The sequence below is a fragment of the Gopherus flavomarginatus genome, chromosome 24 (assembly GCF_025201925.1).
Source record: "Gopherus flavomarginatus isolate rGopFla2 chromosome 24, rGopFla2.mat.asm, whole genome shotgun sequence".
Lineage (NCBI taxonomy): Eukaryota > Metazoa > Chordata > Testudines > Testudinidae > Gopherus > Gopherus flavomarginatus.
The window spans coordinates 14,694,633-14,719,485 of record NC_066640.1 but is presented as its reverse complement, the minus strand read 5'-3'; the positions used below and the strand labels follow the sequence as shown (position 1 = coordinate 14,719,485).

Here is a 24,853-nt window from a genome sequence, read left to right as displayed (position 1 = left end):
AATGTTTGTTTTCATAGAATATCAGGTTGGAAGGGACCTCTGGAGGTCATCTAGTCCAACCTCCTGCTCAAAGCAGGACCAATCCCCAGACAGAGTTTTACCCCAGGTCCCTAAATGGCCCTCTCAAGGATTGAACTCACAACCTTGGGTTTGGCAGGCCAATGCTCAAACCACATACCTGAAAGTGGATTTGGGATTAAATGATATTCCTCTTTGTGTTATTCCTTGTCTGCCTGCAGGGTGGTCTTAATTACAAGATAATAGGTTAGATATGTGGGTGAGGTGGACAAAGCTTTTCAGGACATTCATCTTGGCTTTTTCTTTTGATGCCAATATATTACGTGAGCCAGTTTGCATGAGTGTATGACAAGCTAATTATTTATCTGCTTTTAAATGTTATAATTGACACTGGAATTAAACTAGGGCATCTATAACTCTGTGACAATGGCTGCTTTAATCTGATACATTGAGTCAGATTCTTTTCTTGATGACCTTCATTACTAGTAACAGAAGCGCCCAAACCTGAAGCACTACAGAGATGCAGAGAGAAATGGCAATTCAGCTACTGCATTCTAAATATCTGTGAAAGTGTGATCATTTTATTGCATACATTTTCTTTGTGTTTATCTCCAGTGTCTGAGGAGCTAATGTTCGTAAGCATAAAAGGAACAAAATATATTTGTAGCATGCATAAGGTTGAGATTTGGAGCATTAACTTTGCTGACACGCATCCTGAGTCAGTGTTGCAGAACTGTATGGTGTTAGTGAATAGTGCTCCATTAGTGAAGGGGTAGAGCAGTCCTTTCATCACTCTTGTTGTACAGGCTTTGTTGTTCTGGATCTTTGAAATCATGTTTCTCTGAAACTTGGCAGACAGGCTAGGCTGTCTGTTCAGACTGAGTCTTGCATAGTTTGTCTTGGATTTTTTTATAGTGATAAAAAGCCATTATTTGGGTTTTGATTTGGAAGAATCATGAAATAGTTAAAACAAGCTTGAAAAATGTCTTATGTATAGTAATTTTCATACCAGATCTAATGTGCACAGTATTTTGTGATGCAGCATGTTATATCGCTAATATTACTGCATTTGTGTATTAAGTACTTTTTGTTAAAGAGCATCAGACACACTCATGGAGAGCTTTGAATGATCTGCTTAGAAACAATTTTTGCTTAAATTTATTTTCTGTACTTCTCTCATTTTTGAACTAGACTTAAAAAATAGGTTATTTTTGTTTAAGAATTCATTTACTCATTGATGTCCTCATGTAATGGAATCAATAATTTTGATGTGCCAGACAAAAGATTATGGCCTTGTGGGCCAGGAACAACAGAAATAGATGCAGGGGGAGGACCTAGACAAATAAAGGTCCTATTTTCAGGTAAATATCCTGAGGAAACTATGAGGAATGAGAAAAAAACATATTTGACGCCTATATAATTGTTTGAGCATAATTTGTGATTTGATTAAATTCTGACTATGGGCAGAACAGCAGCCAATCTATATTCTTAAAATTTCCATATTTATTTTATTGGATTATTCTAGCATCTCACATATAGACTCATAATCAGTCAATTCTTGTTTTGTTACCACTGTATACTCCAGTATTATCTTTTCTTACAACTACTTTTCTCTCCAAATTAGACCCTTTCAAAAACTTGTTGTATTTTCATAAGCACATGTGAAATAGATTAGTGCCCCAACTCCAGTCTTTCTGGCATGAGGTATAATTTATAACTGAGGCATTAACTATGTAATTTAAATCATCAAATTTCTTTTTTAGGTTAATGGTCCTGATGGGATCCTCCAAAATGGTGCAGTGGATGATAATGTAGCTAAAACCAGTCAACTGCTTGCAGAATTAAACTTTGAAGAAGATGAAGAAGATACCTATTACACCAAGGATCTTCCTGTGCATGCTTGCAGGTAGTCTGAGATCTGCATGAACTTCAGAAGGAGCCTCAATTAGGTTTAAGTAATCACATTGAAAACTATAAATCTTAATGACACTGTATACCCAATAAATATCAAAAGGACATCAGAATTGGTGTAAATATGTAAGATGTAAATATATCCTGTTTCACTGTAGCCAAACTTAAAAATTAATAAGTTTGAGCCATTTTTTATGCATTTTAGTGAAGTACTTCCTTCATGCCCAACATAAATAACCTTCTTTCTGCCTTTAAATGAAGCTGCAGTCCATTGGTTAAGCACAGGGATGGAAATAGGATTTTAGCTTTAATCCAACTCTGCTGTCGATTTGTAATCTTTGGGAAACTGACAGATTAAGTCAATTGCTTGTCTGTAAAGTAGGGATATTTATTCAGTTTTCAGGGGTGTTGAGGACTAATTTAATGGTTGTAAAATGTTCTGAAGGCCTTGAGTGGGAGGTACTCTATAGAAGTGACCAACTGAAGTCTTGAGTCCTGTGTAGTAAACACACAAATGCTCAGTTAGCATACAAGCAGCAGGTACATAGCTTAACCTGTGTACTAACAGTACTAGTCCACTGCAGTTTCTGCATATTGTAACACAGTGTCATAGCAAGGAATAGTGCCCTCTGGCGAGGCACTATGTACATAATGCATGAGGCAGAGAACCTTTTAATATAAATTCAGCTGCTAAAATATTTATCGCAATTAAAACTGGGAGATGTTTGACCTCAAAATGAGAATTTAGTTAGTGCAACTTGGATGGAAGTGACTGAGGCTGATTTGGTGGTTTAAAGGCGGAATTGCAGAGCATTGCAAAGATTCTGTCAAAATGAAAATTAAGAGTATGGAATAATAGTTTAGCCCATCTCACACCATTTCCCCAGTGCCACCTAGTTGCCAGTTTCAGCTTATGTCTATAGTACAGTGAATGGTTTGTGGATTTTTAATTGTACATTCCCGTAAACAGTTACCTGATTATTTTTACTTTTCTGTCTTTGATTTTAGTTACTGTGGCATCCATGACCCAGCTTGTGTGGTTTACTGTAATACCAGCAAGAAGTGGTTCTGTAATGGGCGTGGAAATACATCTGGCAGGTAAGTGACTAAATGATGGAAATGGCAATAATATATTCTGTTTGTAGAGAAAACAAATTAGGTTTCTGATGCAGCCTACTTCATTTTCTCATGTGATTGTTGACTCCAAAAGAAGGATGGCTTTTAAACATCCACTTGAGTTCTTAACATGCACAATTAACTTTTTTTAAAAAAAATTTGCTCTGTGGATCTGCATGTGAGCTTTTAGCTTCCTTCCCCACCCAATCTTCCCATTATCAGCAGCACATACCAATGAAACGATCACCTCTTCAAAGTCAGTGACTTAGGAGAGTTCTCTGAGTGAAGCTAGCCATGGTTTCATTGGTCATTTGTCTACTAAATGAACTTTGTTTCCTCTCCTTACTGTTGCTCAGCAGCATCTGTAATTGCTGCTCTTGCCCTGCAGTTGATCTGTAAGGAAGCCCCAGACACTTTACAAGTAATTTTTTAAAAAATGTGCATTTTCCCTGGGAGTCAAGTCATTCCTTCACGTCTATCCAAGGGCTTCTCTGCTCTTACAGCTCTGCAGCGGAGTAGCTGCAGTGCTTAGTGAAAACCCTGCCTACAGGGGGAGAAGTTCGCCTGTCATTGTAGGTACTCCACCTCCCTGAGAGGCAGTAGCTATGTCAATAGGAGAAGCTCTTCTGTTGACATAGCACTGTTTACACCAGGGGTTAGGTCAGTGTAATTGTCACTCAGGCGTGTGGATTTTCCACACCCCTCAGCAACATAGTTATACTGACACAAATTCCTAGTGTAGGCCAAACCCTAGGTCAGCTGAGTGAAGTGCTAGTGGTTAACTTCTTCTGTTGGTGAAAATAGCAAGTATTTGTAACAGACATTCTTTGTGTTTAGTGCTAACTGAGCTGTTCTGCTGTCTTAAATTAGGATTAAAACTGAGTCCAGTGGCCAGAATTGTTTTCTGCATTAACTGTGTATGAACGTTTTGTGTTTTCTGGTTTCAGCCATATTGTAAATCATCTTGTGAGAGCAAAGTGTAAAGAGGTGACTCTTCACAAAGATGGTCCTTTGGGAGAGACTGTCTTGGAGTGTTATAATTGTGGATGTCGTAATGTGTTCCTCCTCGGCTTCATTCCAGCTAAGGCTGACTCGGTAGTTGTATTACTATGCAGGTGAGAGAATCTCTTTTTTGGGGGAGTTCAAATAGTGGCTGAAGCAGAGTAGAATTTGATGGAATAGCCACATGTATTTCTAAAGGGTAATACTTCCTGTTTTCACATAATACACCTCTACCCCAATATAACACGAACTGACATAACACTAATTTGGATGTAACACTGTGCTTGGGGGGAGGCGGGGCAGGGCTGTGCACTCTGGATCAAAGCAAGTTCGATATAATGCTGTTTTCCCTATAACATGGTAAGATTTTTTGGCTCCCAAGGACAGGATTATATCGACAGTTCAGTACACTACACCTCTACCTCATCAGGCACTTTGTGGGTGAGTGCTTAGGCTTCGTGTATTAAATAACATTTTCCAAGGCATACTGGAATATGCCTATGCCTCTTATTCTGGGAAATCATCCTAGTTTCATGAAGGAAATCTCAGGCAATGAGTCTTTCCTTTTATTAAGCACATTAAACTTTTGAATAATTTTATGTCAGATATACCAAAGTAACACTTCCAGTTGAAAGCTGACACATGACCCTCTAACTAGAGTGGTGTACTGTCGTTCAGACTGACAAGACTTCTCTCGTCCCAAGAACAGAGTAATCTTGTATTAAATTTAAAATGGTCCTGTAACAGAACATAGTCGTGAAATCATGGTCTCTGCTATGTCTGATAAAGCTATAGCTTGCTATTTATCTAGCAGTAGAAGATCCATTTCTGTGGTAAGCTTCTATTCTGTTGTTTAATTATGTAATGGCATATTAGAAATAGTCCTCTGTTTCTGTTCTGTATGCTATCCTGATGAACAGTAGCTGAATCAGAAGCACACACTCTTAGGCACTTGCTACCTTAGATGCTAGCATTGTCCGGGTGGTGCAATATCTTTCATGAATATTTTGAGAGCACTTATCTCCATGATACCGTAGTGGCAAGTGTAGCACCTAATCATAATGAACTCTTAGCCCAATTTAATTTTTGAAAATATTGAAAGATTTGACTTCAAAAGCAGTCTTCACATGGGTAAACTTGTTTTTACACTTGTCTTATTTAATAAATTCATTATCAATATCTTGATTGTGCAGGCAACCGTGTGCCAGTCAGAGCAGTTTAAAGGATATTAATTGGGACAGCTCACAGTGGCAACCTCTTATCCAAGACCGCTGTTTCCTTTCCTGGCTGGTAAAGATTCCTTCTGAACAGGAGCAGTTGAGAGCACGTCAGATTACAGCTCAACAAATTAACAAACTGGAAGAGCTCTGGAAGGTATGTGCCACTCTAAATTAGAAAAGTGTCGCCAAATATTAAAAATTCTGGGTATTGAATGAGGATGAAAGAGACCTCATTATTAACCGTTTGTGTTATGCCATAGGTTTACACAGCATTTTACTTTCATGCAGACATGTTTCCCACACCAACTTTACCATCCAAAGTCTTGACAAACTGGACATTGGATAGCAGTTCATGAGAGTGAAGGTTCGGGAGATTACTAATCAGATGGAAGAAAGGATCATTTGGTTAATAGTGGATAATGCTGTGGATTCTGAATTTTTGTTAGCATTCTGCATTTTTGAGTAAATCACAAAATTCCAACATGCTCTTATCATTTAACATTGAAAGGACACTGCCATTTTAAACTCTATCTGTAAAACCAGATTTCCTTACATGTATTAACACATTAGATTAAAGTTCCGTTCTACTCCAAGCAATGATTAAATACAAAGATCCGAGTATGGAGATGCCAATCTGCTCTTGATATTCAGTCTTATCTAACTTCAGTGACAAACTTTTACATCTAATAGCAGTTCAGACACAACCCAGCTAAGTGCGAGCAACTTTAATGAGCTTGCACAGTTTTAATTGAGGCCAGAATTTTGCCTCGGTGATTTATTATTGATAGTGACGTCTGCCCCAGAGAACACAACTTAACTGTCATGTCCAAGTCGGAGCTTGCAGAGATAACAGTTTAAAAAAAAACAAAACAAAACAGCCCAAAGCTGATCAAAGGTCAGATGATGGTAAATAAGGAACCCGGTGATGCTGTTTAGTCACTTTTTAAAGGATTGAATTTTTAGTCTGAAACAATTTTTAAAATTTACTTTACCCTCCCTGTAGTATTTACTACTCTTATCTCAGCTTTGACAACGAAAGTCTTGTCAGCTTGATGTTCTGGATCTCATGCCTTAGAACTTAATGTACCGTTTCCCAATTCTAGGAAAATCCATCTGCAACCCTTGAAGACTTGGAAAAACCTGGTGTGGATGAAGAACCGCAGCATGTCTTACTTAGATATGAGGATGCTTATCAATACCAAAATATTTTTGGCCCTCTAGTCAAGCTTGAAGCAGATTACGACAAGAAACTCAAGGAGTCCCAGGTAGTGTGATTTGAAACACTGAAAGATGCTTATTATTTAGTTATACTTAAGCAGTTCAAACTGATAACAAGAAATACCTGACTCCTAACAATAAAAAAGAGTACTTAAGTGAAATAAATGTAAGGCTCTTTATTACAGTAGCAACTGTCACCATTATCATTACCTGTACCATGGGAGGTAGATGGAAAATGATCACACAGAATTGAAAGAGATTGGAGGTGGGGGGAGTGACAGAAAGCAACAGTGGTGGTGCTACTGGGTTTTGAAACGTGTCTGAATCCTTAGTCTCTCCTTCCTTCTTTGAGAGGGAATCTCCTCCTTAGTCTTTAGAGAATGTGATTCTGTGGAGGACATCCCAACTTTGAGAGAACTGTTACTAGTTTCATTGACATTCTGTTGGGTCATCTCCTCCATGGAACCACACTTGCCTATCTGCCAGTTTTGGATTTCTCAGATGGGCTCCCAGCGGAACTTAGGGTGTCGTATGGGGGCACATAAACACCTGGCATATGTGATTAGTGCACACGCTTATGTGCAGTGCCTGAAATTCAACATCTTTGGGGCCAAAAGCAGCATTCTTGAAGAAACTGTAAAGAAATTGGAGATGATGGCTCAGTACCTCAATGGTGCCAGTTGCTGGTAAGTAATTCAGTTTTGTAGAAATACAGTTGTTTATGCAAATGGTATAAACTCTAAGTGTTTGTAAATATTTGGCTGTTGTGAGCATTATAGAAAAGGAGGATAGTCAAGAAATGTCTCTGGTACAATTCTTTTAGAAAGTAAAAGATGCCTTTTCTTTACAACTTAGACCCAAGATAACATCACAGTGAGATGGGACCTGGGCTTGAACAAGAAGAGAATTGCTTACTTCACTTTGCCAAAGACTGACTCAGGTAATGATGTCTAAGGTATATCTTCTTAGATTGTTTTGAGCTAGGTGTGTCGTAACCAGTAATTGCATACAGTCTGATGGTCTGGCTTGGGGCACGGAACAGTTTTATAACTCTTGTTTTTATTGGAGGGTTGATTTACCAATACAGACTTCAAAAATAACTGCTTGCATGTTCTTCTGTTTAGATATGCGTCTTATGCAGGGAGATGAAATCTGCCTGAGATATAAAGGAGACCTGGCCCCTTTGTGGAAAGGAATTGGTCATGTTATTAAAGTTCCTGATAGTATCCTTTACTTTTTTCCAGAGATGCAGATCATTTCACTGACACAGCTGCACTGTGACTTGAGTAGTTCATCAGTTTAATCTCAGGGATAGGGAGATTGAGGCAGTTCTTCAGAGGAAAATGGAGTTGCTTCCATCCCAATTTAATTCTTTCACTCGTGCATGTAAAGTACTTGTTATCTTGGGCAGGTCGCTTAGATTCTTCTTCGAGTGATTGCTCACATCCATTCCAGTTAGGTGTGCGCGCCGTGCGTGCACGTTCGTCGGAAACTTTTTACCCTAGCAACTCCAGTGGGCCGGCAGGTCGCCCCCTGGAGTGGCGCCGCCATGGCGCCCAATATATATCCCTGCCGGCCCACCCGCTCCTCAGTTCCTTCTTACCGCCGTGTCGGTCGTTGGAACTGTGGAGCGCGGCATAGCTGTCCTCCACGTCCCTAGCTCTCCTTGTTCTCTATCGTTTATCTCTAGCACTATTGTAGTTGTTAATTAGATTGTTAAGTGTAGATAGTAGTAGTTAAGTTAAGTAGTTTGTAAATAGTTCTTCGCCGGGGGCTTAGCCCTTCCCGGCACCTGGCACCAGGCTCATGCCTGGTTCGCCGGGCTTCAAGCAGTGTGCGGCCTGCAAGAAGCCCATGCCCACCAGCGATCCCCACGACGCGTGCCTGAAGTGCCTGGGGGAATCGCACAGATCCGACAAGTGCCGCATCTGCAAGGCTTTTAAGCCAAGGACTAAGAAGGAGAGGGATCAAAGGCTCCGGACTCTCCTTATGGAGGCGGCACTTGACCCGGCGGCTTCGCAGGCCGTGATCTTGGCGCCGGCACCGGATCGCACCGGCACCGAGAAGACTCCCCGGCACCGACCTTCTCCGGCACCGGGGACAGAGCCTAGGCCGTCAAAGTCTATTACTCCGGCCAGGCAGACCCGACTGGAGCGCCCGGCCTCAACATCGGCCGCGGCGCCGCCGGCACCGTCGACTCCGGGCCCGGCGGGTCCGTCGAGTCCGGTGCCGCCAAGCTCCCCCATGACATCTGGGGTTGAGATAGTGGTGCCATCCACACCAGAGACCTTCGCCTCGGCACGGGACCTCATAGCCATGACTGAGCCCACTCAGCGGCCACCCCCGGTACCTCTAGTGCGGGTCGTGTCCAGAGGCAAACCTATGATGTCGGCACCGTCTCGGGACTCACGTTCTCGATCCAGGTCCCGACGTCACGGTCGCTCCAGATCCCGCCGCCGCTCGCAGTCCCGGCACCGCTCCCCTCAGCGGTACCGGTCGCACTCGCGGCACCGGTCGACATCACGACGATCGCGGTCGGACTCCAGCCGCCGATACCGGCACCGCGATTCCAGGAGCTGATCCAGACTTTATTCGCCGCACCGGTCGACCTCCCGGCGCCGAGCTGGTGGCAGGTCCCGGTCCCGGTCGACCTCCCGGCACCGAGCTGGTGGCAGGTCCCGATCCCGGCACCGAAGCGGCGCCCGGTACCGGTCCAGATCCCGGCACCGTGACAGAACCCGGTCCCGGTCCCGGCACCGATATGACTCCCGGCACCGGTCCCCGGCACCGAGACGATCGTCCGTGCCGGCCCGCGCGGACCCTTACCATCCAGGGTCCGCCCCGCCATGGCCCTCCAGACAGCCGTCCGTATCTTCGCTGACGGACAGTGGGTACGCGCTGGGCACCGACCGGCAGGCGGCGCTGTTCAGCGATCCGCCACAGCAGGACCAAGGCCCGCAGCAATGGGGATTCTGGACACCCTGGGCATATCATCAGGCCCAGGGCCCCCAACAGCTCCCTGCTAGGCCGGCGACTGCGGAGCGCAGGGCACCTGAAGCCTCGTTGTCTCGCCCCCCTCCCTCCCCGGATGGGGAGGAAGGGTCCAAGCATCAAGACTCCGCTTTGGCTCCTGAGGCAGAGGCGAGGGCCGAAGGAGACCCGCCGTTAGACACTCTTTTGCCGGGGGTCTCCTCATCCTCCTCCCCGGATGAAGCGGTGGCTGGGACCTCCTCCAACAGCCCCCCCCCCCCCCCCCCCCCCCCCCCCCGCTGGACCTCAGGGCGCACCAGGACCTCCTCAGGCGAGTAGCTCAAAATCTGAGTCTGCAAGCCGAGGAGGTCTCGGAGATAGAGGATCCAATTGTGACCATCCTCTCGGCAGACGCTCCCACCAGAATCGCCCTGCCGTTTGTACGAACCATCCAGGCCAACGCCAACACCATCTGGCAGTCTCCGGCCTCCATTCCTCCCACTGCGAAGGGCGTAGAGAGGAAGTACATGGCTCCTTCTAAGGGCTACGAGTACCTCCACGTGCACCCGACTCCGTGTTCCCTGGTGGTCCAATCAGTCAACGATAAAGAGCGTCACGGCCAGGAGGCTCCAGCCCCCAAATCCAGGGAGGCCAGGCGGATGGATCTCCTCGGCCGTAAAGTGTACTCGGCTGGGGCGCTGCAGCTCAGGGTCTCCAACCAGCAGGCCCTGCTGAGCAGATACGCCTTCAACTCCTGGGTGGCAGCAGATAAATTCAAGGAGCTGCTGCCACAAGATGCTCGTCAGGAGTTTACGGCCATTTTGGAGGAAGGCAAGAAGGTCGCACGCACGTCCTTGCAAGCCTCTTTGGACGCTGCGGACTCGGCTGCCCGTACCCTCGCGTCGGGTGTAACAATGCGTCGCCTCTCCTGGCTGCAGGTTTCTGGCCTTCCGCCGGAGCTCCAGCACACTATACAGGACCTTCCTTTCGAAGGCCAAGGCTTATTCTCGGACAAGACAGACCCCAGACTCAAGAGTCTGAAAGACAACCGAGTCATCATGCGGTCACTTGGGATGCACACACCAGTGACGCAACGCAGACCCTTCCGGTCGCAGCAGCAACAACAACAGCGCAGGCCGTATTCCCAGTTCCGCCAGCGGCAGGACCTTAACAGGCGCCGCGGCAGGAACGGAAGGCGCAGGCACTCGGGGAACCAAGGGGGGCAGAACCAAGGCTCCTCTAAGCCCCCGCCTGGACCTAAGCCTTCATTTTGAAGGTGCGCCCGAGGGCGCAGTAACAGTTTCCCCAATGGATCCTTCCCCCCCGTTTTCCAACCGCCTTTCGTTTTTCCTCCCGGCGTGGTCCCTAATAACATCAGACCGCTGGGTCTTACGCACGGTGCAGTCGGGATACCGCCTGCAGTTTGTTTCATTTCCTCCTCCCCGCCCCCCTTCCTCGTCCCTCTTCAGGGACCCCTCTCACGAGCAATTCCTTCGGCAGGAGGTGCAGACGCTCCTCGGCAAAGGAGCTATAGAGGCGGTGCCGGAGAACGAGAAAGGCAAGGGGTTGTATTCCCGCTACTTCCTGATCCCCAAGGCCAAGGGGGGCCTCAGGCCTATCCTCGACCTGCGAGAGCTCAACAAGTACCTGGTGAAGTTGAAGTTCCGCATGGTATCCTTGGGGACCATTATCCCATCCTTGGATCCGGGAGACTGGTACGCCGCCCTCGACATGCAGGACGCGTATTTTCACATTGCTATCTGGCCACGTCACAGACGTTTCCTTCGCTTCGTTGTGGGGTCTCTTCATTACCAATTTGCAGTCCTCCCATTTGGCTTGTCCACGGCCCCGAGGGTGTTTACGAAGTGCATGGCAGTTGTTGTGGCGCAGCTCCGGCGCAGTCGTATCCACGTGTTTCCGTATCTGGACGATTGGTTGATTCGGGGCACGTTGGAACAACAAGTATGCAGCCATGTCCGCGTGATCACCGACATGTTCGCCACTCTGGGCCTCTTGGTGAACACAGACAAGTCCACCCTGGTTCCCACACAAAGGGTGGAATTCATCGGGGCCGTCCTGGACGCCACTGTGGGCAGGGCCTTGCTGCCATTGCAGCGGTTCCAGGCCTTGTCGGCGATCGTGCAACGGCTGCAGACAGCCCCCTTAACGTCAGTGAGGACATGTCTAACCCTGTTAGGCCACATGGCGGCTTGTACTTTTGTGACCAATTACGCTCGGCTCCGCATGAGGCCCCTCCAGTTGTGGCTCATCAGTCATTACAGGCCGACAAGACAGCCGCTAGATATGTTAATCACAATCCCCCAGAGGGTCCTAGATTCTCTCGGCTGGTGGCTAGACCAGTCAGTGTTGTGTGCGGGTCTCCCCTTCCACCCATCTCAGCCCTCGGTGTCCCTAACAACGGATGCCTCAGATCTCGGCTGGGGGGCCCACGTAGGGACCCTGAGGACGCAGGGCCTGTGGTCCCAGGAGGAGGTGGGGCTACACATCAACATGCGGGAGTTGAGAGCGGTCCGTCTTGCTTGTCAAACGTTCTGTCATCAGCTTCAGGGTCGCTGTGTCGCGGTGTTCACCGACAACACGACGACCATGTATTATATCAACAAGCAGGGCGGCACCAGATCCTCCTCCCTGTGCCACGAGGCGATACGACTCTGGGACTTTTGTGTAGCCCACTCCATTCACCTCATGGCTTCCTTCCTCCCCGGAGTACGGAACACGCTGGCGGATCGATTGAGCAGATCCTTCCTGTCACACGAGTGGTCCCTTCGCCCAGACGTCGCCCTCTCCATCTTCCGGAGGTGGGGTTATCCCCGGGTGGACCTCTTCGCGTCCAAGGGGAACAGGAAGTGCCAAGCGTTCTGCTCCTTTCAGGGCAGGGAGCCCGGGTCGATAGCGGATGCCTTCCTCATCCAGTGGTCGACCCACCTGTACTATGCGTTTCCCCCATTCCCTTTGGTCCACAGGGTCCTTCTGAAGGTGTGCAGGGACAGGGCTCACGTGATCATGGTAGCCCCGGCATGGCCCAGACAGCACTGGTACCCCATGCTGCTGGACCTGACTATAGCCGACCCAGTTCCCCTGCCCCTTCATCCGGACCTGATTACCCAGGAGCACGGGACCCTCTGTCACCCGGACCTGCAGTCGCTGCACCTAGCAGCGTGGCTCCTGCGTGGCTGACTGGCTCTGAGCTGCGCTGTTCACGCCGGTGAGGGAGGTGCTCTTGGGCAGCAGGAAGCCGTCCACAAGAGCGACATATTTGGCCAAATGGAAGCGCTTCTCCTGTTGGTGCATGGAGAGAAATCTCCGCCCTATGGAAGTTTCGGTAGCCGATATCTTAGACTACATTTGGTCCCTTAAAGGGCAAGGTCTGGCCATATCGTCGTTGCGAGTCCACCTAGCAGCTATCTCCACCTTTCATCCGGGTGCGGATGGTCGCTCTGTTTTTTCTCACCCGACGGTGTCTAGATTCCTTAAGGGGTTGGAACGTTTATACCCTAACGTCCGTCCCCCTGCTCCAACCTGGGATCTTAACCTGGTGTTGTCCCGGCTCATGGGGCCCCCCTTTGAGCCGTTAGCCACTTGCTCCCTGCTTTACCTCTCTTGGAAGACGGCCTTTCTAGTAGCTATCACCTCAGCTAGACGGGTGTCGGAACTCCGGGCTCTTGTGGTAGACCCCCCATATACGGTCTTCCACAAGGACAAGGTGCAGCTGAGACCACACCCTGCTTTTCTCCCCAAGGTGGTCTCAGCCTTCCACGTCAACCAAGAGATATTCCTCCCGGTTTTTTTCCCGAAACCTCACTCCTCAGGCAGGGAGCAGCAGCTCCACTCGCTTGATGTCCGTAGGGCTCTCGCGTTCTACGTGGAGAGGACCAAGCCCTTCCGCAAATCCCCCCAGCTTTTCGTGGCAGTAGCGGACCGCATGAAAGGGCTTCCTATCTCCTCCCAGAGGTTATCCTCTTGGGTAACGTCCTGCATCAGGACCTGCTATGACTTGGCCCATGTCCCTACGGGCCGTGTGACTGCGCATTCTACCAGGGCGCAGGCGTCGTCGCTGGCTTTCCTCGCCCGTGTGCCCATCCAGGAAATCTGTCGGGCAGCGACCTGGTCATCGGTCCACACCTTTGCTTCCCACTACGCCCTGGTCCAGCAGTCTAGAGAGGACGCGGCCTTCGGATCTGCAGTGCTCCATGCCGCGACTTCTCGCTCCGACCCCACCGCCTAGGTATGGCTTGGGATTCACCTAACTGGAATGGATGTGAGCAATCACTCGAAGAAGAAAAGACGGTTACTTACCTTTGTAACTGTTGTTCTTCGAGATGTGTTGCTCACATCCATTCCACACCCGCCCTCCTTCCCCACTGTCGGAGTAGCCGGCAAGAAGGAACCGAGGAGCGGGTGGGCCGGCAGGGATATATATTGGGCGCCATGGCGGCGCCACTCCAGGGGGCGACCTGCCGGCCCACTGGAGTTGCTAGGGTAAAAAGTTTCCGACGAACGTGCACGCGCGGCGCGCACACCTAACTGGAATGGATGTGAGCAACACATCTCGAAGAACAACAGTTACAAAGGTAAGTAACCGTCTTTTCTGTGTGCCTCAATTCCCCATCTGTACAATGGAGTAGTAGCACAGTCCTTCCTCACAGGAGAGTTGTGTGGATAAATACATTAGGCTGTGAAGTGCTCAAACACGACAATAATAGAGGTCCATAGAAGTACCTGAGATGATCTGTTGACAGTAGACAGGAAAAGAGAGAGAAAGGAAATGAACTTTTAAACTGCTTTAATCACTGTCCAGCTGATGCCCAGGGATCTGCTTACATTTCCACTTTCCAATATTTTTAAAGTGGAAAAATAAATTCCAAATTTATAAGATAAATTACTACTTAACAAGGCTCTGCAGATTATGGTGATGAGATCGCTATTGAGTTGAGGAGCAGTGTTGGAGCACCTGTGGAGGTTACTCATAACTTCCAAGTGGATTTTGTGTGGAAGTCCACTTCATTTGACAGGTACGTAAATTTACTGGCATTCAGAAAGCCGTTTAGAGTGCAGCAGGTGTTTGACATAATTGAAATCCAGGAAAAAGTGCTTGATTTGAATTTTTACTGGGGAGGAAGTACTTCTGTATCTGTTTCATTAAATTTACCTCCAGAGAGAAAATGATGTGCACATATCAAAATTGGGAGTATATAGATCCTTTGCTTCAGAGATAATTGTTTTCTTTCTCCATATTCTGTTTAGAACTTGATCTGATCTCAAAAGCATCTTTGAACTCCTCATTTGTGTACCTCATTCTGAATACACATTGATTTGTATCATGAATATTATTAACATAAAAGAAAGACACACACTTTTTCTCAAATTTTATCTTTTCTGGTTATTCTCTAGAGCTTCAGTCCATTTTGGATATGACTTCACTACAAGTGAAGGTGTGCTTGTGGCATGAATAGGCAAACCCATGCTAGCTTTAATCTAGGTAGGTCTGGTAAAATAATAGTGAAGATGTGTTGTCACCGGCTTTAGTGCAGGCTAGCAACCTGAGTATCTACCTAGGGTTCCTTTCGGCTAGCCTATTCTACAAACACACCTTCGCTTTGCAGTGAAATCACGTAACAGTTCAGTAGCATATAAGTATCCAGTTTTGTCTCTAAAACCTTAACAGCTGAAAATGGCAATGAAATCTGAACTGCAGTCTTTGAAGTTAGTAATCATTGGGACACTAAAGTCTCCAGTCTTTTATTTACAGAGTTCTGTGAGCCATGTGAGGCTGCTCCAAAAGAAATCTGTTTAACACAACTCTTCCTCAAAGCCTGCAGGGTGTGTGGAAAGTAATCTTGACTATCTGTAGTGGTGTTTGCCTTCCTTGGAGTTTTCCTCCTTTGGGAACACACTATGATTTGTTTGCACTTGAATAGTATCTAAGAACATAGGGAGCTGAGTGTTTGCCTGCAGAATGACGGAAGGCTAACTCTGTTTGCCAGGCTGAAAGTGTTTTGTCTCCTCCCCAACCTGCTTATTAAGCTAATGGGGTTTTGAGTTTGTTGTGTCTTGTACCTAATTCACCTCCGCATTACAGAAGTTTGTGGATGAATATGTTCAGTTCATGTTTTGTGATCTGTGTTTTCACTTGCAGAATGCAGAGTGCTTTAAAAACATTTGCCGTGGATGAAACTTCAGTGTCTGGCTACATCTACCACAAATTGTTAGGTCATGAGGTAGAAGATGTGATTATTAAATGTCAGCTGCCAAAGCGTTTTACAGCGCAAGGACTTCCTGACCTCAATCATTCTCAGGTAATCCTATCTTTTCTCTTGTCAGCCATAATTTCATAAAGGATTTACATACGAGGATTATAGACTTGAGTGAAAAAATATGTATAATAACCTAACTATGCTTACCTACTTTAAGTACAAATGATATGCTAAAATAACAAAACTTTTTTCAGGTTTATGCTGTAAAGACTGTCTTGCAGCGTCCTCTGAGCCTTATCCAAGGTCCCCCTGGTACAGGAAAAACTGTGACATCAGCCACTATTGTCTACCATTTAGCTAGGCAGGGCAATGGGTAAGAAATTTTTAACTGATAACTGAATATTTTTATATATGTTGAAGCCGTGTGATACCTTAAGCACTTATTCTGTATTGATAAATAGAAATTATATTCTATGGCTATTAAAGTATATACGTAAAATACATACAAAAAAAAATGAACAGCTTATCTTTAGGATATATTCAGATTTTGAATGATTCTGATCTTGTCTTGATTTAGTTTTTTTTTTCCTCTAGGAAAGTTTTATAATTCCTCATCACTTGTGTTGACATCAGTTTTTTCTTCTGTTTAATTTTTAAGGCCTGTGTTAGTTTGTGCCCCAAGTAACATAGCTGTGGATCAGCTCACTGAGAAGATCCATCAGACAGGGCTAAAAGTTGTTCGTCTATGTGCTAAAAGCCGTGAAGCAATTGATTCTCCTGTATCTTTCCTGGCATTGCACAACCAGATTAGAAACATGGATAGGTAAGAAGTTGTCCAAGAAAAATGTCTTGGGGGCTTGGTGTTGCAGTAGGTTATCATGTGAGAATGGCAAAATGCATTCTATTTAATGCAGTGATTGGGGTAAGCCATGACTTAATAAATAATGTGAGTTCAGTTGTTCCTTGTGGACTGTCAAAAAGCAAAGTGCACTGCACAACTGCCATTCTGCTCAAGGGAGCCCTAGACCCCAAATATCAGGAGTTTTACACTGGAATTTTAAGAAGAAAACATGATTGTTTTGACAAATTCCTTTGCTGTGTAGTATGCCTGAGCTTCAGAAACTGCAGCAGCTGAAAGATGAAACTGGAGAATTGTCATCTGCTGATGAGAAACGCTATCGTGCGCTGAAACGAACAGCGGAGCGTGAATTACTTATGGTACAGACTCCTTTTCTCTTTGTTGGGACTTGTCATTTTTTTGCAGACTAGTGAAGGTTGGATAAGTAAATGTTAAAAACTGTATGTTCTTTGGAGCAGGGTCACAACCATCTACATGTGTTCGTAATATAGGCATAACAATTTGTTTACAACCTGTGATTAAGTAATGTCCCTCTTTAAATAGCTGCCTCTTTTCAACCCTGAAGTGGGTACACTTCACTGGTAGGTGGAGATCTGTGTATCATTTGTAAACCACTTGGAAATTTTCAGATTTGTAGATTTCAAGGCCTTAAGGGACCATTGTGATCATCTAGATTGATCTATCTAGCACAGGCCATAGAACTTCCCCAAAGAAAATTCCTAGAGCAGATCTTCTGGACACTTCTAAACACTGCCTTGATCTAAAAATTGCCAATGAAGTACTAAAAAAAACTTGCATGTTTTCCATATAAAAATATTATCTATTGATGTACAACTTGGTCAGTATTTACTAGCATGTCCTTTCATAACTGAAATTTGTAACTGAGAGTGCTGGTGCTGAAATACATGTTTTTGTCTGTTTATCAGAATGCAGATGTTATTTGCTGCACATGTGTGGGAGCAGGTGACCCAAGACTTGCAAAAATGCAGTTTCGTTCCATTTTAATTGATGAAAGCACACAGGCTACTGAGCCAGAGTGTATGGTGCCAGTTGTTCTGGGAGCCAAACAGGTATGAAGGGCTGATCTAAAAAATAATGGAACTCGTAAACAGATACAAACAGATCTAATTGCTACTTTACAATTCACAGAAAATGATTGAAGCAGTTTTTCCTGTTTGTGCTCCTATGGGAGTGAAAACTCCTCATTTTCTGGGTAGACAATTCTCTATTGCAGGTCCAAACAACTTGTTTTATGTGACAGCGATAAAATTGTCTTCTTTCCAAAGTGCGATCTTTGTTTCAGTGTGATTGACATGTTAAGTCTGACTGGAGACTTCACCTCTGGATGACTCTGAGGTGCTACAAGGTCTCCTGTTTGTTACTGGATATAAAGCATATATGAAACTCATCAGCATTCGTGCTGAGTAATATGCTATAAATTCAGTCTGACTTGAAATCAGTCTGTTCTAGTATTGCATCAGCTAGGACATCTGCGTGAGAGCCTAAGGTGTCTATACTATGTAGTTAGTGGTGAATGTTTTTTTTCTTTTTTGTATACAGCTGATCCTTGTTGGTGATCACTGCCAGCTTGGTCCTGTCGTGATGTGTAAAAAAGCCGCGAAGGCAGGCCTGTCTCAGTCCCTTTTTGAGAGGCTTGTGGTGTTGGGTATCCGTCCAATTCGCCTGCAAGTGCAGTATCGTATGCACCCTGCTCTCAGTGCTTTCCCATCCAACATCTTCTATGAGGGGTCACTCCAGAATGGTGTTACTGCAGGTAACATACAATTGACACACTACAAGTTGACTTACATGCAATCCACTTTGAATCAGAATAAGGGATTCATTAATATAGAATGTCTTAACTGCATGTGTTGAAAAAGGGTCACTGACCCTGGACTGCAGCTAATTTTAATAGTTGCTCAGTGCATTTAAGGTATATGATGCTAAAGGAGCATTGTGAATGTTTTGGTTTATATTTTTTTCCTCCTCAGCGGACCGTGTGAAAAAGGGATTTGATTTCCAATGGCCCCAGCCAGATAAGCCAATGTTTTTCTATGTGACACAGGGTCAAGAAGAAATTGCCAGTTCAGGCACCTCTTACTTAAACAGGTAAATAAAATTCAATACTAATGTTATATAAGTGAGGAAGAATTTCAGTAGTGACTAAGTCCCATTGAAAATCAATTAGACTTAAGTGCTTAGGAATTTTTCCCCTCTGACTTCACATTTAGAGCCTTAATGATCCCCTAATATTCGGAGGAAGGATGATGGATGACCTTGTGTCTAAGGCACCAGAGAGGGACTTGAGACTGGCTGGGGTTCAGTTCCTAGCTCGGGAACAGACTGTGACCCATGGGCAAATCACTTTATCTCTGTGCCTCAGTTCCCTATCTGTAAAATGAAAAATTCTCCTATCGCAGGGCTCTTTTGTCACTAAATTTATAATATTTGGGAGGTGAGAACATAAGAATGGCCGTAAGGGGTCAGACCAAAGGTCTGTCCAGCCCAGTGTCCTGTCTGCTGACAGTGGCCATGCCAGGTACCCCAGAGCAGTGGTCTTCAACGTTTTTGTGACCAGTAGCACATTCATGTTTTCAGAAGAGTGTGGCAGGCGCCAACAATTTTTCAAGGCTTATTTTGTATTTGTATAATAATACAAAAAAAAATTTAATATTACATAATATATGAATCCAAAGAGAAGAGAGAAGCCGCGAGGACAGAAAACACTGGCGCCGCAGCCCTGGAGTACTCTGTCCCCAGCAGGCGCAGGGGCCCGGATTCTCTCCCCTGCTGGGCACTAGGCGGGTCCCGTGCCTGCAGGGGACTGAGAACACCAGCGCCCTCAGCCTGCAGCCCTGGAGCTCTCTGTCCCTGGCAGACAGGGGGACGCAGCTTCTCTCCCCTGCGGGGCACTAGGCAGGCCCCGCACCTGCTGGGAACAGAGAACACTGTGCCCACAGCCTGAGTTCTCTGTCCCCGGCAGGCGCAGGGCCGCAGCTTCTCTCCCCTGCTGGGCACTAGGCGGGCACACATAAATTCCCTGGAGGCCGCCATGGTGCCTGTGGGCACCACGTTGGGGACCACTGCCCCAGAGGGAGTGAACCTAACAGGTAATGATCAAGTGATCTCTCTCCTGCCATCCAGCTCCACCCTCTGACAAACGGAGGCTAGGGACACCATTCCTTACCCATCCTGGCTAACGCCATTAATGGACTTAATCTCCATGAATTTATCTAGTTCTCTTTTAAACCCTTTTATGGTCCTAGCCTTCACAAGCTCCTCAGGCAAGGACTTCCACAGGTTGACTGTGTGCTGTGTGAAGGAGAACTTCCTTTTATTTGTTTTAAACCTGCTGCCCATTAATTTCATTTGGTGGCCCCTAGTTCTTATATTATGGGAACAAGTAAATCACTTTTCCTTACTCACTTTCTCCACACCACTCATGATTTTATATACCTCTGTCATATCCCCCCTTAGTCTCCTCTTTTCCAAGCTGAAGAGTCCTAGCCTCTTTAATCTCTCCTCGTATGGGACCCGTTTCAAACCCCTAATCATTTTAGTTGCCCTTTTCTGAACTTTTTCTAATGCCAGCATATCTTTTTTGAGATGAGGAGACCGCATCTGTACGCAGTATTCAAGATGTGGGCGTACCATGGATTTATATAAGGGCAATAAGATATTCTCCTTCTTATTCTCTGTCCCCTTTTTAATGATTCTTAACATCCTGTTGCTTTTTTGATTGCTGCTGCACACTGCATGGACGTCTTCAGAGAACTATCCACGATGACTCCAAGATCTTTCCTAATTAGTTGTAGCTAAATTATCCACCATCATACTGTATGTATAGTTGGGGTTATACATACAATATGATGGGGGCTAATTTAGCTACAATTAAACTACAACTAGGTGCTTGGATACTGTGGCAATGGAGGGGCAAACAAGTTCTTAGATGTATAAACGAGCATCTAAGTTAGAGTTCCATCTCGTTTAGATGAGAAATTAATTTGGATAGCTCAGTGGGTTGAGCATTAGCCTGCTAAACCCAGGGTTGTGAGTTCAATCCTTGAGGGGGCCATTTAGGGATCTGGGGCAAAAATCTGTCAGGACTGGTCCTGCTTTGAGCAGGGGGTTAGACTAGATGACCTCCTGAAGTCCCTTCCAACCCTGATAATCTAAGTCATGAAATGGAGTTACACAGTAATGCCCTGGTCCTAGATATTTGAACTCCAAAGTACTGTTTTAAATCAGTAGGCGAGAAGGATTTGTTGTCCTGCTAACACCAGAGATTGAAATAATTGTATGTACATTTAAGTTTACTTGTATGCTGTGTAACACTGTGGATACATGGTCTCACTTTCAAAAGCAAGCCAAGATCAAGCACAGATCTGTGACAGTGTGAATTGATTACTGCAGCAGCAAATTCCAGTCACCTGCTGTGTGGAAGCATTGGACCCCAATATACACTAGCTTCTGAAGAAAAAAGGCTTCTCTCTTGGAGGTGTCAGTCTGATAACATAGGTCAAAGAGTCTGAGTAATAAACACACACAGTAGAAGAGGATATCTTTAATCTGGCACTTCTCCCCTCCTCCTCCTTCCGCTTCTCCCTCTCCCTCCTGCTCCTTTAACACCTCCCCCATGAAGTTTACTTCTGTGTTTATGCAACTATTGGGAGTGCTTGTCGCTGCTTCACGCCCATGGTATTAATACAGTTTCTCTCATAGTGCGTTTCATCACAATATTATACATCACTGCTGAAATGCAGCAAGGAAGGAAACCAACTTACAGACGAATGATACAACAGCAGGCAGAAAGCAAAGTTTAGTTAAGAACTGTGTAGTGTTTAAAAAAAAAAATGAATAAATAAGTGCCCATGGGATCTTTACTGTCCATATAGCAGACAGGATCAGTTTTTAAAATCTCCTCCAAAATACATTTGCACAATAAACTGTAAGGTATACAGATTCTCTGCTTTGGAAGGATGAAGACAGACAGACTTCAACTTGTCATTCCAGGGCATCTAGGTATTTAGCTTTGCTGGGTAAGGAATACTGTATGTAAGAGAAGGTTCGTTTCTATTTTAACCTCTTCCTTTTTCAGGTGCAGATAGTTTTAGCTCAAAGGAAATTTAGTAAAAAAGCTTTCTTTCCATGTATGGTCTCATCTGCAAAGCTTGAGTTGAATCAGTCAAACTGGTTGAGTGATGCAAGCATAAGAACATACTTTCCACTCAAAATAGCCTTCATACAAAGGCATTAAGCCTTGATTTTTTTATAGACCCCGATAAGTTGCAACAAGTATTTAGCAAGTTAAACTTATTATTTATTTAACTTAATTCTGCAATATATTTAGTTTAGTGACTTCAAAAATAAAACAAAAAACCTCTCTTCTAGGACGGAAGCTGCTAATGTGGAGAAGATAACTACAAAGTTATTGAAAGCTGGTGCCAAACCTGATCAGATTGGCATTATAACTCCCTATGAGGGCCAGCGCTCTTACCTGGTACAGTACATGCAGTTCAGCGGTTCCTTGCATACAAAACTCTATCAGGTATGGAATCTTTGTACAGTTTCATAGTAGACTTTATTTCTGGGCTTCTTTTCACTTTCAAGATATTTTGAGATTCCAGTTTCAGCTTACTTCAAAAGAGCAGCTCTCCTGCAATGGCTGTAATATACCGACTATTATACTCGGGCTCATTGCTGCAATGAGACCAAGGCTGTATACTCACTAGAAGCCCTTTTTTGTAAAGCTGAAAACATTTTGTGACGATATCGTCCACTGAAGGATGACCTTGGTGGAAATAGGCTAGTAGAATATTCCTGGCAGGAGCAAATCTAATTACTCTGTCAGTTATCTGGATTTTCCAGTATGATGGCTTGAGAGCTGCAACACCCATTAGTACTGTTTAAAATAGCAGTGTTTCAAAATAGTGGGGAGCCCACAGGGCAGTCTGGCAGCGGCGGGGCTAATTTATTTTTCTGGTACAAATGTTAACATGCCTCTTGAATGATAACTTTTATATGTCAGTGCATTATGGTTATGCTGTTTGTTCTAGAACCAAGAATGCTTTTTTCTCCCTTAATTAAACTACTTTTAGTCATTAACTGATCCGATCATTCCACTAATGTCACAAGAACAGTGTTGTTTGCAGAGTGATGGGTTGGGTAGAGATGTTCAGGCAAAATGCCTTAAAATAGTGATCCTTAGCACATTCTCTTCCTTGCACTGGGCTTCAAATGGGACATAGTTTACATGGTGGTTCTCCTTTGCAGGAAGTGGAAATAGCAAGTGTTGATGCTTTCCAAGGACGAGAGAAGGACTTTATTATCCTTTCTTGTGTAAGAGCCAACGAGCACCAAGGAATTGGATTTTTAAATGATCCCAGACGTCTTAATGTGGCTCTCACCAGAGCAAGGTGCTGTATGATTATAATACTCTGCATGGATGTAGCAGACTTTTATTACTTACATGAGCTCTTGCCCAACAAAAATTACACTGTTATTGAAAATGTGAGAGTGACCAGAACCATCTGAGTAAGCTGACAGGAATGTTAAAATGATTCCCACATCTCTAGAAACCCTCTGATACCAACTGAAACTACATTAGTCCATATACCTTTAACAGTCAAGTGACTACAGATTGTCAGAAAATAATCTGTTTGTAGATGGAGGAGTCCGACCTTGAAGCAGGCATGCCCCTTCCTCCTCACATCCATTTGCTGCAGCAGAAAGGGAGTTCCATGTCTTTCATTTTCTCCCCATTTTCCAACAGTCAGCAGAAGCTGGGGTGTCTGGACTGCTCTGCCTCTCTCTCAGCAACTGTTTCTCTGGGTTCTTTTCTCCTGTGCATAGGTCTAGAGTTTGCCTCATGGGGGGCACTTGAGGGGTAGAGGAGTGTGAAATTAATGCTTTGTCAGTTTCACTGATGACCACAGGTTTACTTTAAAAGGTTTTTTTGGGGGGTAAACTAATCTGGTTGAAGCACACAGTAGGTTTGTTTGCTAAACTAGTCAATATAGCATTCTATTACTGGTATAATGAGATCACTGCAGCAATCTTTCTCAAAGGATTGTATGGCATAATAAAGTCTTTTTGTGATAAATATTGGCCACAGGATCAATGTCTCTTGGCTTCACCTTAATGGGTTTTTACAATAGATCAAGGCATCTAATGAAAGGAGCTAGTTAATCTGAGGCTGCATCGCCTTCCATTGTCCTCTTCTAAACCATAGCCTTTAGAGGCCTTATGTAAGGCTGTAAGTGTTTAATTGCAGGCACAGATGTTCACCAGCACAGCAAAAGCAGCATATTTAAACATTCCGCAGTCCCACATGCTCCTTCTCATTTTTCTCTCCTTGACAATTCCTGCTGTAGGCAGAAGTAATCTGTTAGGCCTGTAGGGCAATCTTTTGGGAGTGGTATGCACGAAACAACCACTAGTAAGATTCTGTGAGCCCCACTGGTTTGGGAAAAGCTGGAAGCAGGGTATAAAACTAACACAACCTGCTTCTCAGCTGCCACTCAGGTGTGTGCCTAGGAACCTGAGGCCTTAGTTTGAGCCGGGACTGTATTCTCTTTGCAGTTCATACAAATAAGGATAGTGAGAGCTACAGCCACATAGAGGGAGACTGTATCTCAACTTGAGCAACTTTTACTACATTATTCTGCATTTTGTCATGTCATGTTAACTTGATTAATGTAGAATTTCTTAAAAATAAGCTTTACAGTTGACTTCTGACTTATCTGATATTCCATAGATATGGAGTAATTATTGTTGGGAACCCAAAAGCTCTGTCTAAACAACCACTTTGGAATCACCTGCTGAACTACTACAAGGAGCAGAAGGTACTGGTAGAGGGACCACTAAACAATCTCCGAGAAAGCCTTATGCAGTTCAGCAAGCCTCGTAAACTTGTCAATACCATCAACCCAGTAAGTTACTACAAATACACTAGTCTGTCTTTTTGAAAAATGTATACGGGAGAAAGGGGAACATGACTATCAGATGGTCAGATTTTCCTGAGACCCACTTTATCTCAAGTTTGTGGCCAGTGGGGATTTTGATCCTAGTGAGAAACTAATGGTGGTGGGGCTGACTTTTGTAGGAGACAGTAGTGACTGTCCTGCTGTCTCTTGCCTGCACAGTGCTTTTACAGGGCCAGCACTGCTTCAGGATACTGCAGGACTGGTTCTGTAGTGTTTTGAAGCCCCACTTCCTATGGTCTGAAGCTGAGCCCTACGTGGGATGAGGGAAAGGTGAAAGCTGCCCTGGGATCCAGAGGCAGAGCAGTGGGGGGAGGGAGCTTGCTCATTCTCTCACTTACT

The 24,853-nt window shown here is 45.1% G+C and overlaps 1 protein-coding gene across 2 annotated transcripts in view; it reads left to right on the top strand.

Annotated features, from left to right (window-relative positions):
• The window catches only part of UPF1 (UPF1 RNA helicase and ATPase), a 36,062-nt gene that overhangs the window by 5,877 nt on the left and 5,332 nt on the right, over window positions 1-24,853 (top strand). Inside the window, exons 2-19 of one of the 2 annotated variants that reach the window (XM_050934455.1) lie at window positions 1,782-1,924; window positions 2,938-3,027; window positions 3,993-4,160; window positions 5,241-5,421; window positions 6,371-6,532; window positions 7,341-7,425; window positions 7,610-7,708; window positions 14,380-14,488; window positions 15,613-15,772; window positions 15,925-16,043; window positions 16,329-16,493; window positions 16,774-16,888; window positions 17,456-17,599; window positions 18,090-18,303; window positions 18,521-18,638; window positions 21,921-22,077; window positions 22,803-22,945; window positions 24,286-24,460. In XM_050934455.1, coding sequence (XP_050790412.1) covers window positions 1,782-1,924; window positions 2,938-3,027; window positions 3,993-4,160; window positions 5,241-5,421; window positions 6,371-6,532; window positions 7,341-7,425; window positions 7,610-7,708; window positions 14,380-14,488; window positions 15,613-15,772; window positions 15,925-16,043; window positions 16,329-16,493; window positions 16,774-16,888; window positions 17,456-17,599; window positions 18,090-18,303; window positions 18,521-18,638; window positions 21,921-22,077; window positions 22,803-22,945; window positions 24,286-24,460 — 2,547 coding nt within the window. Of the gene's footprint in view, window positions 1-1,781; window positions 1,925-2,937; window positions 3,028-3,992; window positions 4,161-5,240; window positions 5,422-6,370; window positions 6,533-7,340; window positions 7,426-7,609; window positions 7,709-14,370; window positions 14,489-15,612; window positions 15,773-15,924; window positions 16,044-16,328; window positions 16,494-16,773; window positions 16,889-17,455; window positions 17,600-18,089; window positions 18,304-18,520; window positions 18,639-21,920; window positions 22,078-22,802; window positions 22,946-24,285; window positions 24,461-24,853 lie in introns of both variants that reach the window. The other variant, XM_050934454.1, reaches the window with a different exon arrangement.